This window comes from Onychomys torridus, chromosome 7 (genome assembly GCF_903995425.1).
Source record: "Onychomys torridus chromosome 7, mOncTor1.1, whole genome shotgun sequence".
NCBI classification, from domain to species: Eukaryota; Metazoa; Chordata; class Mammalia; order Rodentia; family Cricetidae; genus Onychomys; species Onychomys torridus.
Genome location: NC_050449.1, coordinates 11,236,418 through 11,252,549, shown reverse-complemented (window position 1 = coordinate 11,252,549; position 16,132 = coordinate 11,236,418). Strand labels below are relative to the sequence as shown.

Genomic DNA, 16,132 nt, shown 5'->3' with positions numbered 1-16,132 from the left:
ATCAAACTGAGCCCTTGCTCTCCCTGGAGCAGGCTCATAAGTAATCAGAGCAGCCACACAACAGAGCAGGTAGAAAGGCCATGCAGGCTTCCTGGAAGCTTCTCTCTTCAGGGCTACTGGTTCCCTAAGTTCTGTGTGACCTTTTTACTCATGTGGGGACTTTGTTGATGCTGCATTCAGAATTCAGAATCTCTAGGGTACCAGAGGCTATATGAGAATCTACAGCCAGACATACCCACATAGGCGCCTGGCCAATGTCACATTGAGAGAAGTTGTTGGGGTCTGAATTCACACCCCAACAACTGCACTGATGGGTCACTGAGATTTTGCTTAGCCAAAGAATGGGTAAGTAGACACCCAGGGTAGCATTGATACACAACAAATGACACCCTTTATACCCACCGCCATGGTTCCTATTCCTGTTTCCCACCTGATTTCCATCCTGGAACATGCTCAGTAATGGGGACTGAACACCAAGAGTCCAATATCCTGCTGCAGAAACCTCAGCACCACTCTCTGACATGCCTAAGGAATCATTCCAGTTCATCATGAAGCCAGTGAGTATCTGGGAATAACTCAAAAGCCAGGTACTCAACTCATTACCAAGAGCACCCACATGAAAGAACACAATTTACCCTGAGAATTGGTTAGCTTCCACCCAACAGACCCACAGTGAACCAACATCTCATGCCTGCCAGGAGGTCGCTGCTCACAGCAAGTCTCAGAAGTCCACTTTCAGCCCACCCTCACTGAACCTGCCTAGTCATTGACTCTGACAACAGCTAAGTTACTGAGGATAAGAAACTGAGGACTTAGATGCTAAGTTTCTATGTCACCTCTATGAACTAAAGTTCCCAGAAAGAGAACTTATCACCAATCTGGAACATTTTACAAATCGGATTGGCCAACTAGCACTTCAACAATTGTGAAGATGTTAGTGTTGTTGACTCTGAGACAAATATCTTGGGCTATCGTTTGGCCCCTTTGAAGAGCCATTTATTGTCCTCCTCTGTACATGACCTAACCCCCTATTAGACCCACCTTTTTCCACCAACCAAAGGCTAAAAATGTCATCAGATACATAACTATGTTATAACCTGCCTACCTGATGTTCCTGCCAATGTATTTAGAAAATACCTTGATATATGACTTTCTTTGTTCTCTTACTTAAAAAAAAAAAGAGTTCTCACAAAACTCTTATGTTGCAAAATAAAATTTGGGGTAAACTAAATTTTTGGGGGACCATGGCTGTTCATATTTGGCTCCAGAAAAAAAAAAATTATCTCCTATCCACTTCAAGGTGAGAGCTGTGGTTTTTATGTTACCACTGTGCACTGGTGTCTTTGGAAGCCTGCTAATGACCACACTTCTCAGTTATGAGGAGCCTTGCACATGTTTGAAATCTCCCATTACAAAAGCCAAGGAAACAACAGACCTGGGCCCTACCAATGCAGTGTGAGTTTCCTGGACTCCGGGGCCCTGCCACTGCAGTGTGATGTGGTTTCCTGACTCTCTAGCCTCTTTGATAAAGATGAGCACTTACATCAGATAGCTTCGTGAAAAGAAAATGTGTTAGTGCAAGTGAGGTGGGGGTGCTATAATTATATGAGGCTGTGCCCCTTAACACTACTGTCATTCAATCATCACACCCACCCTGAGACAGGGTAATGATTGTCACTGTTGCCACAGGACATGGACTCAGGCTCTAGCAGCACAGTTGGCATGAAAACTCTCCACTCTAAAACCTCGTTTTCCACTGGATGTTTCATCTCCCTAAAATGTTCTAGCAACTGTTCACAGAGAAACCAGGCCCTGTAGATGGCTAAGGACTAAATGCAGACCAGACCACCAGGACAGGCAGGCCTTGTTCTTTTGGTGGGAAGGCTGCTCTTGCCATGTCTGTTAATGTGCAACAGCGCACGGCAGGACTTGGTGGGTTGGGTCAAGGTGCTGCAGTGGGTGAGGACAGTTGCAGAGGTGGGCTGCTGCATGGTGTGGTGGATAGTTACTCACACCATGCAGATACAGCACCCACAGGTCAGTTTATTAAAGAGGAGGGAGAGAATGGACAGAAAGAGGGAAGGAGAGAGAGAAGGAGAGAAGGGAAGGCAGAGGCACAGGCAGCCTCATGAAGAGGGAAAAGAGGAAGAAGAAAAAGGAGGGGAGGGGTTGTTTCTTACAGAGGGCTTCTACGAAAAATGATGTCAGGATGCTGGGCAGCCTCAAGGGGCAGTTCAGAATGTCAGCAATGTCTTCAAGACATCTACTCCAGGAGTGAGGAACCGGCCTGACTCCATTTTAAAGGCAGGAGCCCTTATGCTATATTTTTGAAAATAAGTTTCTATTTACCATGAGAGTTGAGTTGCTGTCTGTTTCCTGGAACCTGACCTTCCCCAACCCAGGACCTTGATTTGTTTTTGAGAATACCCTGACCCTCCATGACCCCTCCTAATCACATGGTGGGTCATCACATGATTTTTTAAAAATTTCCTTATTGCCCCCATTGTCTCCCTATCTACTCATAATTTTACTCTTTAAAGGGGTCCAAGAGATGGATTCAGGACTGCATCTCTTTAACCCAACTTACGAGGCAGTCACTGGCTGACTCTTGGGTGTATCCCAATACGAAATCCAGCTTGATTCAAATTTAGCTCCAATTGTGGTAGTGGTTGTTAGACTTTTGCCCTTACTCCAGCTACACATGTGCAGTTTAGGGTCTTGCGTCCTACGTCATCAGTGTGCGTTGGCAACTATGTGCACATGGCGTGGCCACACAGTCAGTGCATACGTGATGTAGCTCCCTAAGCCTGCTTCACTGGGAGCCCTTAAAAAGCTGGATGCAGACCCCACCCTCTCTCTCTGCTCTGCTCTCCCCCACCCCACCATCTTTCCCTCTGTTCTCTGCACGTGCCCCTTCCCAGGCCTGGTTCTCTTGTAACCCTCTTCCCTCCTAATACAGCTCTTCAACAAGGTAGTCGTGGTGATGACCTTCCCACGCAGAAACCAGTGCCGCCACCAGTACCACTTATCATTCATCCCAGTGGTCTTATTGGGATTAACAGGAGGAGGGGACAGCCAGCAGCTTGGTGCCACCATGGAAGGAAAACAGGAAATGGCTACAGGGCCACCCTCCCACTCCTGGAGAGCAGGGCCTTGGGCCCAGGCACTGAGGCTCAAAACAGAACCCTGAGTTCCCCACACTTGAGAGCTTTTAGTCACACACTTTGCCAACCCCACACTTGACAACTGTTTTAGTAAATCTCTATACAGGGCCACTGACACTTGGGGTAGGAGGTGGCATCGAGACACTCACCCACATCAGCATCTCCAGATTTCAGCTGGAGTCTTTCATTTTCTCTCCTGGAAATGCTCTCTCCAAGGCTCCAAATATCCAGTAACATGTGTGCTGTCAGCAAGTCATTGCCACTGATAGTAGAAAAGCCTTTCCTTCCTTGCAAATCTCTCTGTAATCAGCAGTGATGAGCCAAGAGACACCCATGGAACAGTTACCAGAGGCCTGACTTCCAAAGAGGCAGCTCTGTCAGGCACCAGGACCTGGGAAGCCTGCTGCTCAAATAAAATGAGACTCGGCCAATTTGCATTCAAAACTCAGTTGGAATGCCAAGAGCCTGCATCCATCAGCTAAGAACAAAAGCTAGCCTGACCTTTTACCACTAGGAATTAGGGTGTTGCCATTTGCAAATATAGCATCCAGCAGGGAATGCTAACCAGCCAGAAAGCGTGTGTGTGGTCATATGCCGATGAGAACTCTCACTCACTTTGCCCCTCTCTAGACTTCCTCCTCGGCCCTACAAAGACCCAGTCAAAACAGTCATTTTCCTGCAGGTAGAATGGCAGCAAGTGAAGGGGGTGGTGGAAACAGCCCTAGACGAGGGGGAAGAGACAAGGCCTGAGCAAGGACGCAAAACCAAGAAAATACCCGGTTTAAGACTATTATCTCCTTTATTCAAAAAATAAATATTTCACTTTGAGTCAACATATTTCAAATCCCATCAAGCACAGAGAAGAAATGCTGTCCCCTGTAGTTGTGAACAGGAGCAGGAAGCATGTTGTAGGAGCGGGAGGAAAGGTGGTGCTGATTCCAACAGCCTCACCCAGAGTCTTCCACTCCCCAGGTGAGCGATGCATCGAGTTCAGGAGAAAAGACACACACACACACACACACACACACACACACACACACACACTCTCTGCTTTGAAGTCTGAAAGGCACATGAAGTGGACCATCAGGTATATGGCACATTCACTGATAAAATGTTCCCTATTCCCTCCCCCAAACAAGTAGAGAAATTTTAGTCAAGTCAAAGACCAGAGAAGACAGGGCACTCCTGCTTGGAGCTCAGCACTGTAGACATCTCTAGAGGAGAGCTGGAATGGAGGTGCTCACTCGGTGACGGCCGGGCGTGTGGCCACGTACACAAACACCACGATCAGGAGCACCACCACAGCCACGGTGGGCAACACCACTGTGGTGATCTGCTGCCGCGCCTCCTGCATGGCCTGCTTGCGCTCCTTCTTGTCCTTGGACGTCTCCTTCTTTGGCTTCCCCTTGAGCTGACGCATCTTTGCTAGAGGATGCTGGGAAGGTATGTCCAGAGAGGTCCAGAGGGAGGGCCGCAGTCCTCTGTCCAGGCAGGGACCTCTGCAAGGAGAACAGCTGTGATCAGGGAGGACGGAACAAAGGAAACAAAGGGAATCCTAGAGCCGGGGAGATGCTCTGAGGGTGAGTGATAACACGACATGCGCCATGTGTTAGGCCGGGAACGGCTGCACATGCCGTAGCCCCGGCACTGGGGACAGACAGGCAGCAGAGTCGAACAGTGAGCTGCTGGCTTGGTGAGACACTGCCTCAAGGCAGAAGGAGAGCAACAGATGAAGACACCTTACTCTGGCTCTGGCTCCTTTTGTGTAGCAAACATCCCCCTGGAGGGAAGCTCCTTAAGACCCTGGAAGTTCCAAAGGAGATTCATGAAGACTTGGTCAGGAAGTCCCCCAAACCGGCCAGATGCACAAAGCTGCCCCCTCCCAAGGTGCTATAAGCAGTAGGGACTTCTGAGGAGACCCAGAGGAGCTGAACTGCCTAAAGAGACTGATTGACCCTAATTGTGTCAAGTTGGCAAAATAAAGTAACTCAGCACTCACAGGAAGGCACCTTGAGCAACATGTCTCAGGGGAAGCAAAAGGGGTATGTTCTAGTGGGTGGTGGGGTCTTGGATGTGGGGTGGTCAGCACGAGAAAGAGGCTGTATTTGCTTGCCAGAAGTCCAATGGCTAGATGTGGCTGGTAAGGACCCCAAAGTCTGGAGACACTGGGTGGGTCACCAGCTGGCTAGTGACACTATCATGAGAGAATTGACAAGAGGAAGGCCCAGTCCTGGGAAGAACAGACCCTAGGAAGATATTACAGCTTTGTTCACACCTGCCCATGTGTAAGGATGCCCACTGGGTGTTTCTGTGGAAATATCCATGAGACAGCTGAGAGTCTGGGGCTGGGCACCTTGGAAGCTGTGGGTCAGTAGATATGGAGAAGAAAAAAAGAAACTGAAGAGAATGCCCATCGCAAGGCTCAGGAAAGCAAAGGTCACTGTTGAGAAGACCCCTGAGACAGACATAAGATGCACCCACTCATCACTGCACCATGTCTGCTGTGGAGGATTTCAGTGGGCACGAGATGGGTTGGGACCAACAGTTGCATGCGGCTGCTGACGCCCCAAACTTTTTCTTACTTGTCTAAGTAATAGCATGTTTTGGAATGTAACTGAGCATGCTGATTCCTTCCCTGAGAGAATTTTGCCATGAAAAAAAATTGACTAGAAATATTCAATGCATAGCTGATGTCCACATTGGTATGAACACTTTCATAGTCTCCCAAACTGTAAAGAGAGATGGCAAACATTTTGAAAAGCAAAGTGAGACAGCAGGCTTAAAGTTCTTCTAGAAGACTCTGTGTGGCCAAAAAAGGTTTTCTGATTTTATTTTAATAATGAGGGTAACCAGAGGGTGTTTTGGGGTCTAGCAGAATGGAAGAGAATCCTTTTGCTAAAGACAGATATGGGAAGGAGCAGAAGTGAGAACATACTTGCAAGGGGAGAGGAAAAAGCAGAGTAAAGAGCACAGGGAAGACATTGATGAGAGAAACAGGGTCAAGGGTCTGCCCTGGGAACACAGGCGGGCCAGGTCCACACAGGAGGAGTCACAGGAGGGTAAGGTTTACACTGGACGATACAAGAGGGTGGGTCCACACTGGAGCAGTCAGGAGGGTGGGTCCACACTGGAGGAGACAGGAGGGTGGGTCCACACTGGAGGAGACAGGAGGGTGGGTCCACACTGGAGGAGACAGGAGGGATGGATCTGCCTGCCTGGAGGGGACACAGGAGGGGTAAGACTGCACCAGAAAGAAACAAGGCTCCTGGGGTTTTTTGATTGTTTTATTTTTGAAGTAAACTGGAAAAGTTAGCTGCAGTTAGGAGGTAAGTCTAAGGAAAGGAGGCTTGAAATACTTATACTAAAAAGAAAAATAGGAAACGTGGAAAAATGGTCCACATGATTGGCATTCTAACCATCCACTTCCTGTTCTCTGAGCATACTGAGGAGCCCGAGTGCTTGCCTGAGTGACTGAATCAGGTGTTCTCCTGGGCCAAGGCTGTACCTTGCACACATGGCAAGACTTTGGAAATGGAGAGTTTTCTTCATAAAGACGCTGAGCCAACTGGCCTGCAGTTCTGAACTCTGAGAAGCATGAGGAGCCACTGTGGTTGGAGAAGCTTCTGCCTATGATACGAGTAGCCTTTCCCTTGAGGCAAACAGAAGACAGACCTACAGAAGCTACTCGGTGCCCCCTGTGACAACAGCAGGAGCCAGAATATGGTGGGGTCAGGAACAGAGAGGCAGCCTTCCCCTCCGGGAGGACCCAACTCTCCCCAGGCTTCTGTCCTGAGGTTACTGGTATCTGTTTCCGTGGTGATAAATGCCTTTCACCCTGATCTGGCTCTGATGTTCTCTGCACTGAACATGGAACAGAGCCCCGATTTAAACATCCCCCAGAGCCCCAGCTTACCCAGTGAGGGACCAGCACAAGGACCCACTGCCGACCCACCGGTTTGGCTACAGCCCACACAGCCACCACTCTCTGGGCATACTCTACACACCTGCCTGTCCTCCGCTCTCTTTAGAGCCATGTCTTAAGACAGGAGCTCACCAAGCCCCTTTCGGAGAAGAAAAAAGAGGCCAAGCTTACCATTTCAGGAGGCTTCCCCCAGCAGCAGCTCAGGCCTGTCCTCAACCTATGCTCTTACTAACTGCTTCTCCAATAGGATTCCCTACACACATGCACTCACATTCTTTAATCAACTTTCCCCCCCCCAGTTTGGAGATCACAATGCACATACCTGACGTACCCAGTAAGACAGAAGATGATGCTACCAGTTGGTTACCCCATAGCCTCTAGCTCCCCTAACCAAGGAAACAGAAACATCACAAACACTGAGTTCTACCAGATTCTAATGGGACTTCATAGGCTATGTCCCACTCCCACCAATAGAAGCCCACGGCAACTGGCCAACCCTGGGACCTTCTAAGTGGCCGGTGGGAAGAGACTGGAGGTTGGGGTATAATATAATGGGGGAGATGAAGAACTGCTGTGGTCATAGTTTTCCCTGATCATAACTGTGCAGTCTCCCACACATGTGCACATTGATGGATATACATACATACATATATACATACATACATACATACATACATACATATATATATACATATATATATATATATAACTTATATATGTATATATTATGTTCTAAAATGACCCCTTTCCCCCGCTCCAGAGATCATAATGAATCCTAGTAGAGAACAGAAATAAGAGTCTGGTTGAGATTAGGGCCAAGCCTCAGTTCTGCAGCATGTAGTTACAAGACCCCAGGCAAGGCACTAGATTCTTCACGACCTGCCTATCCTCTGCACATTGGATATGAAGTCCGCTTTGTAGAATTCCTGAAACACTAGAACCAACCTACTACCAGAAGTGCCCAGTGTACCCAAAGGGCCAAAGCAGAGCCCAGTGAGCAGCGCACGGAAGCTGACTACCCAGAGGGCCCTCCTGTCCCTGAGGCTGACACTGGACAGAACAGATCACTGCTTTGTTCTGTTTTAATTCACCATATAACCTATGGGAGATAGAATCCTCAGGGTTTTCTTTCCCCCTTAGACAGGGGCAGATGTGTTCAAAAGCTGGTTCCTGCTATCAGGAGCAGGCTCTGGAGAACAAAGGTTACTCCCAACTCCCTCCATCCCAGACCTACTAAACCCACTCTGCTAATACTGAAGCCTGAGCATTTAAAACGCTGCCCAGGGACTGGAGGGAAAGCTCCATCATTGAGAGTGAGCAATGCTCCCTCCTGCAAAGAACCCCAGTTCTGTTTTCAGCACCCACACAGGGCAGCTCCAGCTGCCTGCAACCTCCTTCTCCAGGGAATCTGGTGCTCTCTTCTGGCCTCCTCAGACATGTACACATCTGCACATACCATGCACAGGCACACACACACAGTTTATAAAACCTTAAATGTGGCAGATCTCCAAAATGAGCTCTGCTGCTTAACACAGACCATATTTTGGTAGATTAGTGCCAAAATAAGGAATGTAATTTCATGTTGAAATGATAACATTTTGGATACTGAGATCAAGTTAACATCACCTGTTTTCTTTCTTAAATTGGCTCCTAGGAACATTTGAATTCCCTCAGTAGCTTGCACAACACTTGTCCCAGACACTGCTGAGCCTGAAAGGTGATATAAGGAGTCCCATGCTCTGCCCCCTGGAAGTGTCAGTGACAGGGGCTTCACCCACAACAGTGACAGCTACCCAGGGTTTTCACATCCCAGTGCCATTGGCTCTCCCTGGCCTCCTATTGCAGCATGACTACAGCCGCCAGCACACTAGAGCACCTATGCTCACAATTAGTTCTGTACTTCCTTTGAGGACCCATGGCTGCCAACACACTGGGGCACCTATGCTCACAATTAGTTCGGTACTTCCCTTGAGCACCCATGGCTGCCGACACACTGGGGCACCTATGCTCACAATTAGTTCGGTACTTCCCTTGAGGACCCATGGCTGCCGACACACTGGGGCACCTATGCTCACAATTAGTTCGGTACTTCCCTTGAGCACCCATGGCTGCCGACACGCTGGGGCACCTATGCTCACAATTAGTTCTGTACTTCCTTTGAGGACCCATGGCTGCCAACACACTGGGGCACCTATGCTCACAATTAGTTCTGTACTTCCCTTGAGCACCCTATTCTCGGCACTGTCAGCTGCTAATGCCCCTCCACCCTTGGCCAGCTTTTGCTCATTACCTTCCCAACACTCTCCAGGCTGAAGACATGGCTACTTGTCTGTGAAACCTCAGGACTCAGTTTACGCCTTTATGACAGTACTCGCTGGTGGCCATTGCCTAACTGGCCAGGCCTCTGTCACTCACTCTGGACGTCTCCGGGACTGCAAATGAATCTTGGTGGCAATGTTAACCCTCTGGGCTGTCAGGAAGACCTGAGCATAACTGGCACTGAGCAGACGTGCTGGATGGAGGGTCAAGGCTGAAGCAGTTCTTCAGTATCAGAATGGGAAGAGCTGCAGGAAGGAACTAGGCGCCACTTACAAGCACTTTTTCATAGTTACCACAATCCCACAGGGTTGCCACTTCTACTATGTTACATGATGGAAGAAATCAGGTCAGGACAATGCACTTTCCAAGTTCAAAGACAACAGGGGAACAAACACCATGCCAAGTCCAGTGAAACCCCATGATAAACATGTATGAAACATTTAATGAGCAACACTTGACTGAGGATTTGAACTCAGAACCAATTCAAGGCAGCCAACCCTCTCTGTTATCCGTGGGCCCACCAAACCGCCAATTGAGAACAGTAGGTACTGTTTCCCAGGCACGCCCTCCATTATTAGCACTCCACAAGCATGCAACTGTACCATGCAGACAGAGAAACTGAGGCTAGAAGCTGCAAGCCCCAGGTCCCAAACAGGCACAGCTGTGTTTCCAACCTAGCTCTTATGACTCAGGTGGTGCTCCAAAATAGCCAGAAACATCATCTCCATAAGACTATGGACCACTTTTCCTGTTCATCAGATTTCAAATCTGAGGCCACAGGAAGAGCATGAGACCTGCAGGCTGTCTTACTTGCTACTGACAGAGTCCATCTCAAGTCAGGCTTGCCCTGATGTCTAGAACAATGTACTAGAAAGCTCTTTGCAAACTTCAGTTTCTTTCTTTCTTTCTTTCTTTCTTTCTTTCTTTCTTTCTTTCTTTCTTTCTTTCTTTCTTTCTTTCTTTCTTTCTTTCTTTCTTTCTTTCTTTCTTTCTTTCTTTCTTTTAAAGATTTATTTGTTTGTTATGTATACAGAAGAGGGCACCAGATCTCATTACAGATGGTTGTGAGCCACCATGTGGTTGCTGGGAATTGAACTCAGGACCTCTGGAAGAACAGGCAGTGCGCTTAACCTCTGAGCCATCTCTCCAGCCTGCAAACTTTAGTTTCTAAAGAGATGTCACTTAACTAGTTGCGAGCCCCAGCTTTTCATGTTGGTGCCCAGGCTGCACAGTTGTGCCAGGTAAAAAGCTGGGCCGCATCCTATCAGAATGAGCACGAGGGCTAGGCAGCTCCAAACCCTGAGGGTCAGGGCAGCTTCTCTACCCATCACTACACCAACAAAGGCCAGCAGCATGGAGACGGCCAAGAGGTGGAGTTGTGCCCACCAAGCAGAGCCTGACCTGGCCTGGGGTCCGTGTTTAGATGCTGAGGACTATGGCAATTACATCTGACCACTCAACACACAGAGTCCAGTAACCAGGCCCGGGGCGGATGGCTGGCCTGTTCTCAGTGCAGGTCTCTCGCACCAAAGAAGGTCGTTTGTGGAGCCGCCTAAGACTAGGGAGGCCTTTTCTCCTACTGTGACAGCTTCACTACACTCTGCCACAGACTAGGGGCAAGAGACCAGCAGGCTACTAGGGAGCCTGAGAAAGACGGGGCCCCAGGCTCCCCGAGCACCTGCTGCTGACAGAAGTGCGTTCCTGGGAACATACACAAGAACAATGACAGCCATGCAGGTGTCCACTCCTCTGTCCCCTACTGCTAAGGGGCCAGAGGTCTGCCAAGCACACCAGACTAGAGTGTGTGTGTGTGTGTGTGTGTGTGTGTGTGTGTGTGTGTGTGTGTAGGGGATCAGAACTACAGACAGAAGCACACCTCACAGTGAGGGCAGAAGGATCAAGGAAACATAAAATTTGACAACACCAGGATCAGACATGCCTAAAAGCAAATCCCAGAACACAGCAGAGCTTGGGGCTGCTGAATAGAACCAGCATGAAAATCCAGGGTTCTCAATAACTTTTGTAGGTAGTATTTCTTAGCAACTAGGGTTTGCAAAGTGCTTTCCCATGCATTATTCCTCTCATCCCCACAGGCACTCTGTGTGGCACTTTTAGCAAGAAAAGACAGCACACACAGAGCAATTAAGGGCATGGCAGGGTCTCAGCCCTATCCCAGTAATTCTAGGGACGGTGACCCTGGCCGACCACTAAGCCTCTTAGACCTTCAATTACTTCATTGTAAATCAGGGATAAAAATACCTCTTGTTCAGATATTTCTTGAGTTGTTCTATACATTGGGACAATGGCAAGGAGGCAGCTATGAACTACACAGGCAGAAAGGCTGCCCTAGGTAGGAAAACAGACTTCATTCACAGGGAATGTGAGAAGACCAGACAACCAGCCTCAGGAAGCTGCTAACTTTCCGGTAAATGGTAGCAGAGGGATTCGGAAGAAAGTGACCCTCGACCAGAGCCTAGAAGAAGGTAAGGAATGGCCTGTCAAGATTTCTGGGATGACCTTCCAGGCGGGCAGCAGAGCAGAGTTAGTCCCTCTGGTGAGCATGTCTGGCACACCTTAGCATGACACAGAGGCCAACAAGGCTGCAGAGGGCAAGAAAGTATCGTGCTGAAAGATCAGAAAGTAGCAGCAGGTCAAAGGCAAGATGAGGCCCCATGAGCCATCTGCTAACACTTATAAGAACTCTGTGGGAAATTCTCCAGAGGCAAAGACTGAAGCTAGGGGCTCAGCTATGAAACTAATGAAGCCTTCATGCATGGTACGGTGACTCGGCCTAGGGGAAGTGCAGATGTGGTCACATGCTTGGTGCACCTAGAGAGACCAACAGATTGGGGAAGTGGCATGAAACACAGAGACAGACCAAAGACTAGTCTGAGCAACAGACCTCAGTAGGGAAGACACAAGAGGTGTGTGGATGCAAAGAAATAGGAACCTGGACGTGTGAGTCAACTTTGAGATCCTATTAGACTGCATCAAGACTCTGAGTAGGTACTAGACAGGGCCAGCCTTCCGTTCAAGCTTTCAGTTCAAGAAGCTGGTCTGGATTCAGGAGATAATGGGAGATGAACTGTGGTTACAGAAAGCTCATGAGTAGACCAAAATAGGGTCTGTTAATCAAGCCCTGCTGTCAACCAACACTGCGATCTTGGGGAGTTTAAAGGAACCAGTAAGAGATAAAAAGAGGATCAGGAAAATCTGGGTAAGAGTAGTGTACCCTGGAAGTCAACTGAAGAAGGCATTTGGGGGAGAGGGGCTGCTCACTTGATGTGGCCACAGGTGGGTCATCAGAGCCTACTAGCAGTTATGGTGGGGGCAGGGCAAGCAGGAAGGAGGAGGGAGCATGCAGCCCTTCACAAAACCCTCTGCAGGCAATTACTCAGTGAGGACTCTGGGCACAGCCCTGGTTTTGCCATTTGTTGGTATAAGCAGGTCACTTGATCTCTCTATGCCCCAAACTTCTCACCTGAAAAAATGGGGTGATCAGTTGCACCCAGAGAGCTAAGTGTGCGAACACCACCTGCTGCATATTGAGTACAATGCAAGCATCCACCAATCAGCTCTCATCATGACAGGGCGTACTGATAAAGCAACTGTGCATGAAAAAAATAAGATGGGAAGAAAACAACCAGCCCAGCAGGCAGGGAGAGGAAGTGGGGAAAAGTCCCAAAACACCTGTTCAGGTAGGGCATGGAATTGCTAGAGGGCTGTGGTGACTGGTGTGGCACAGGGCCCAGCTGGTTACAGGCCATATATCTCCAAACAAGGTGGGCCAGCTGCTCACAGCTAAGAATAGATTCCCAATTCTTCCATTCCCACTAAGTCCCAGTCCTCCCTTTCCAGCTTGAGTTATTGCCACATTCCTCAGACTAACTTACAATTACATGCCTCCCCTGCCCAGGAAAAAATTATCTTGGCTCAGAGGTGTCTGGATATTGAAGGGGACCTCATGAGCACAGGTCTGTCTCATACTCACCTTCCATGATCCAAAGCTCTGTGTACTGATGAAGGATGAACTGAATGTCAAAGCTGGGGTCCCGGAAGAACCCTGAAGCAATGAGCAGAAGTTACAGGGAGCTAAGCTGGATAGCCTTTGGGGCAGGGAGTTCTCCATCTCTAGCCAAGGCCTAAGGAAGCAGAGGATGAACAGCAGGCTGCAGAGGAATTCTACAGTTGGGTCAAAAAGACAACCCCACAGTTGCTGCCATCTCCTCGGAGCCAGAAAGGACGTCATATGTGTGAAGGTGCCCAGGAGTGTGACCAGCTCTTCCACACTGCCATTCTTTAATGACTCCCTCAGCTTCACCCGCTACTCAGTTAGACACTTTAAGACAGCAGGCATGCCAAGGAAGACCGACATCTCTGGTTAGCAACAGCTCAACTCTAGCAGCTTAGAACCAAGGATCTGGGAGAACCCATGAAGAGGTGCAGAGCAGCCAGCTGCATTCAGATTAAGACAATGTTTCTCTAATTTCTCCATCTGAAATAGAACAGAGTAAGCATCCTCCTTAAAGGCCAGGTTTGGGGCACAGTCAGCCAAATAACAAAACTTCATTTTGTCTGCTCTATTATCTTCAGATGTCAAGGAGTCATCTGTAACATTAGCCTTGTTTGTGTAAAGTGTCACGCATCATGACGAAGCCATCTGTGGCTCTCACTGACCCCTAACAACATCCTCAGGCCTCCGGCTCTTCCTGAGCACCAGGCCCTCATCCTAGAGACAAAAAACCAATTTAAAGGTTCTAGAATTGGCCCAGGCCCCAGAACACAAGTAGGTAGTGGATCAGTGTCAAACCTCAGCAGTCTGGTTCCATAGCCTCTTCTTCGCTAATAAGCTTGTTAAATTCTCATCCAGAAACTATCTCCATGTATAATAGTCTTTCTATGTCATTTCCCCCCCAATCAAAACATGGTCCTCAAGAGGACAGGGCACATCACCCATGGCAGATGCACTATGGTGTACCCCAGATAAGAATAATGTAATTTGATCAGAACCTGCCAGCCCATCCCTGCATTTCTATGGCCAGATCTGGGCACACTCCACAATCCCTCCTAGACATGAACACAGCCCTCATGTTCTTACAGGCACAGACTTCATCAATAATCAAAATACAAGCACTAGTGTCTAGTGAACCTTTAAAATGAAAAATCCATCTCTAAGCTAAAGTATAGTAAGTAAATTACAGAGCCCAGCTGACGGTAGATGCATCAAAGAGTGGGGCTGCCCGCATTTTTTCAAAACAGAGTAGAAACTGCCTATCCCCAAAACTCTGTATGTGGGCCTTCCTCTCTAAAGAAACTGGGGCTCAATCCACCTGTAGGGCTGGACCTGAAGATGAAGACAGAGAAGAAGTCACATCACACTTCATTTATTCAACAGACATTTGTCATGCACCATTGTGCTGGGCCCCACATGTACAGATTCACTCATAAACTCTACCCATTGTCTGGATGCTTCCCCAGCAACATCCCTCATGCCTGGTGCCAATTAACTGTGGTGACTGTGATGTCTGCCTGACAGGTCTAGGAAACAGTCACTATTCACCAAATACAAAGCAGCCTTGGTATGCAAGATGTCTGATCCTGGTGGTGGGACCTGGTCTCTTGGAACTCCAGTTCTAATTGAGGAAGAGAGTAATAAATAATTGTGTGCCGTGTGTGAGAGAGGAACAAGCCATGAACATAGGAGGAGCAGGAGCAGGCTAGTGTAGACAGTGATGTAGGACTGACTCTCTGATTATGAAGGAGAAAAGGAGGAGAAGAGGGTGTCAGGAAGAAACAGGAGGTAAAGGACCCAAGGCAGGGGTAGTCTGAAATGTGTCAAGTTCAGAAAGATGGCCACAGCAGCCAGAGCAGAGGGCCTGAAGTGGCCAGTGGCCTGGAAAGCAGCAGGACTGCATAGAGGGGTTCAAAAGACTGAAAGCTGAGTGGTAACATCTTGAGGCCGATTATCTGGCTTCACTGCAGGCCCAGCCTCCTGAAAAAGTTAAAATATTCTGCAAAAGGCAGGCAGTAAACTGGGTGCTATAAATGTTTACCAAATAGTGTGTGTCCACAGGGTTTCCTAGAGTGTGTCTTGGGGTGGGAGAAGAAAAATGCCCATCAGACAATAACCTTGGGCTACTAAAGTTCATCTGTCATAACAAGTTGATATCTATTTGGCCTTGAACTGAGACACCATCTTTTGGGTTGAACTTCAAGCTGATTTTCTAAAGTGGATGTCGAGGGTGGGTGGGGAGGTGGCATGAGGAAACCGCACAGAACAAAAGGATTCCGAAGGTGGGCTCATCTCAGACGTCCCCGTATTCCAGGCTGGCCATGGCCTCTGTCCACTCAGACCTCTGTGGAGTCACTATCAATGATACCATTCCAACAGCCTCAGTCAGGGAGAGCATGTATGGTCGCTGGCCCAGCCACTGCCACCCCACTCACTGCTGCTGACCTGCTCATGGGGGGCTCATCAGCCTCCTGCATACTAACCCTGGACTCTGAAGTCACTGCACCCCAGAGAAGGTAAAGCTGCAATCCTCACTGACTTTCTGTGCCTATCTGACCTGCCTCCCAGCCACTCAACTCCCAAATGTCAGGATGGAGCAAAGGGCCATCTTCGCACCCAACCAATCAGCTCCTGTGACTCCCACCGCCGGTGCCACATGGTGCTGATGTGCCTGGGCCTTCGAGGACCTGGCCCTGGAACACAGCTCACCCACAG

The 16,132-nt window shown here is 48.7% G+C and overlaps 1 protein-coding gene across 6 annotated transcripts in view; it reads right to left on the bottom strand.

Annotated features, from left to right (window-relative positions):
• Positions 1-3,944: 3,944 nt before the first annotated feature.
• Positions 3,945-16,132, bottom strand: part of Smco4 (single-pass membrane protein with coiled-coil domains 4) — a 52,918-nt gene continuing 40,730 nt past the window's right edge. For 5 of the 6 annotated variants that reach the window (XM_036191726.1, XM_036191725.1, XM_036191723.1 and 2 more), the window contains one exon: positions 3,958-4,663. In XM_036191726.1, the coding sequence (XP_036047619.1) occupies positions 4,405-4,584 (180 nt within the window). In that variant the 5' untranslated portion in view covers positions 4,585-4,663 and the 3' untranslated portion in view covers positions 3,958-4,404. Of the gene's footprint in view, positions 4,664-16,132 lie in introns of all 6 variants that reach the window. The other variant, XM_036191722.1, reaches the window with a different exon arrangement.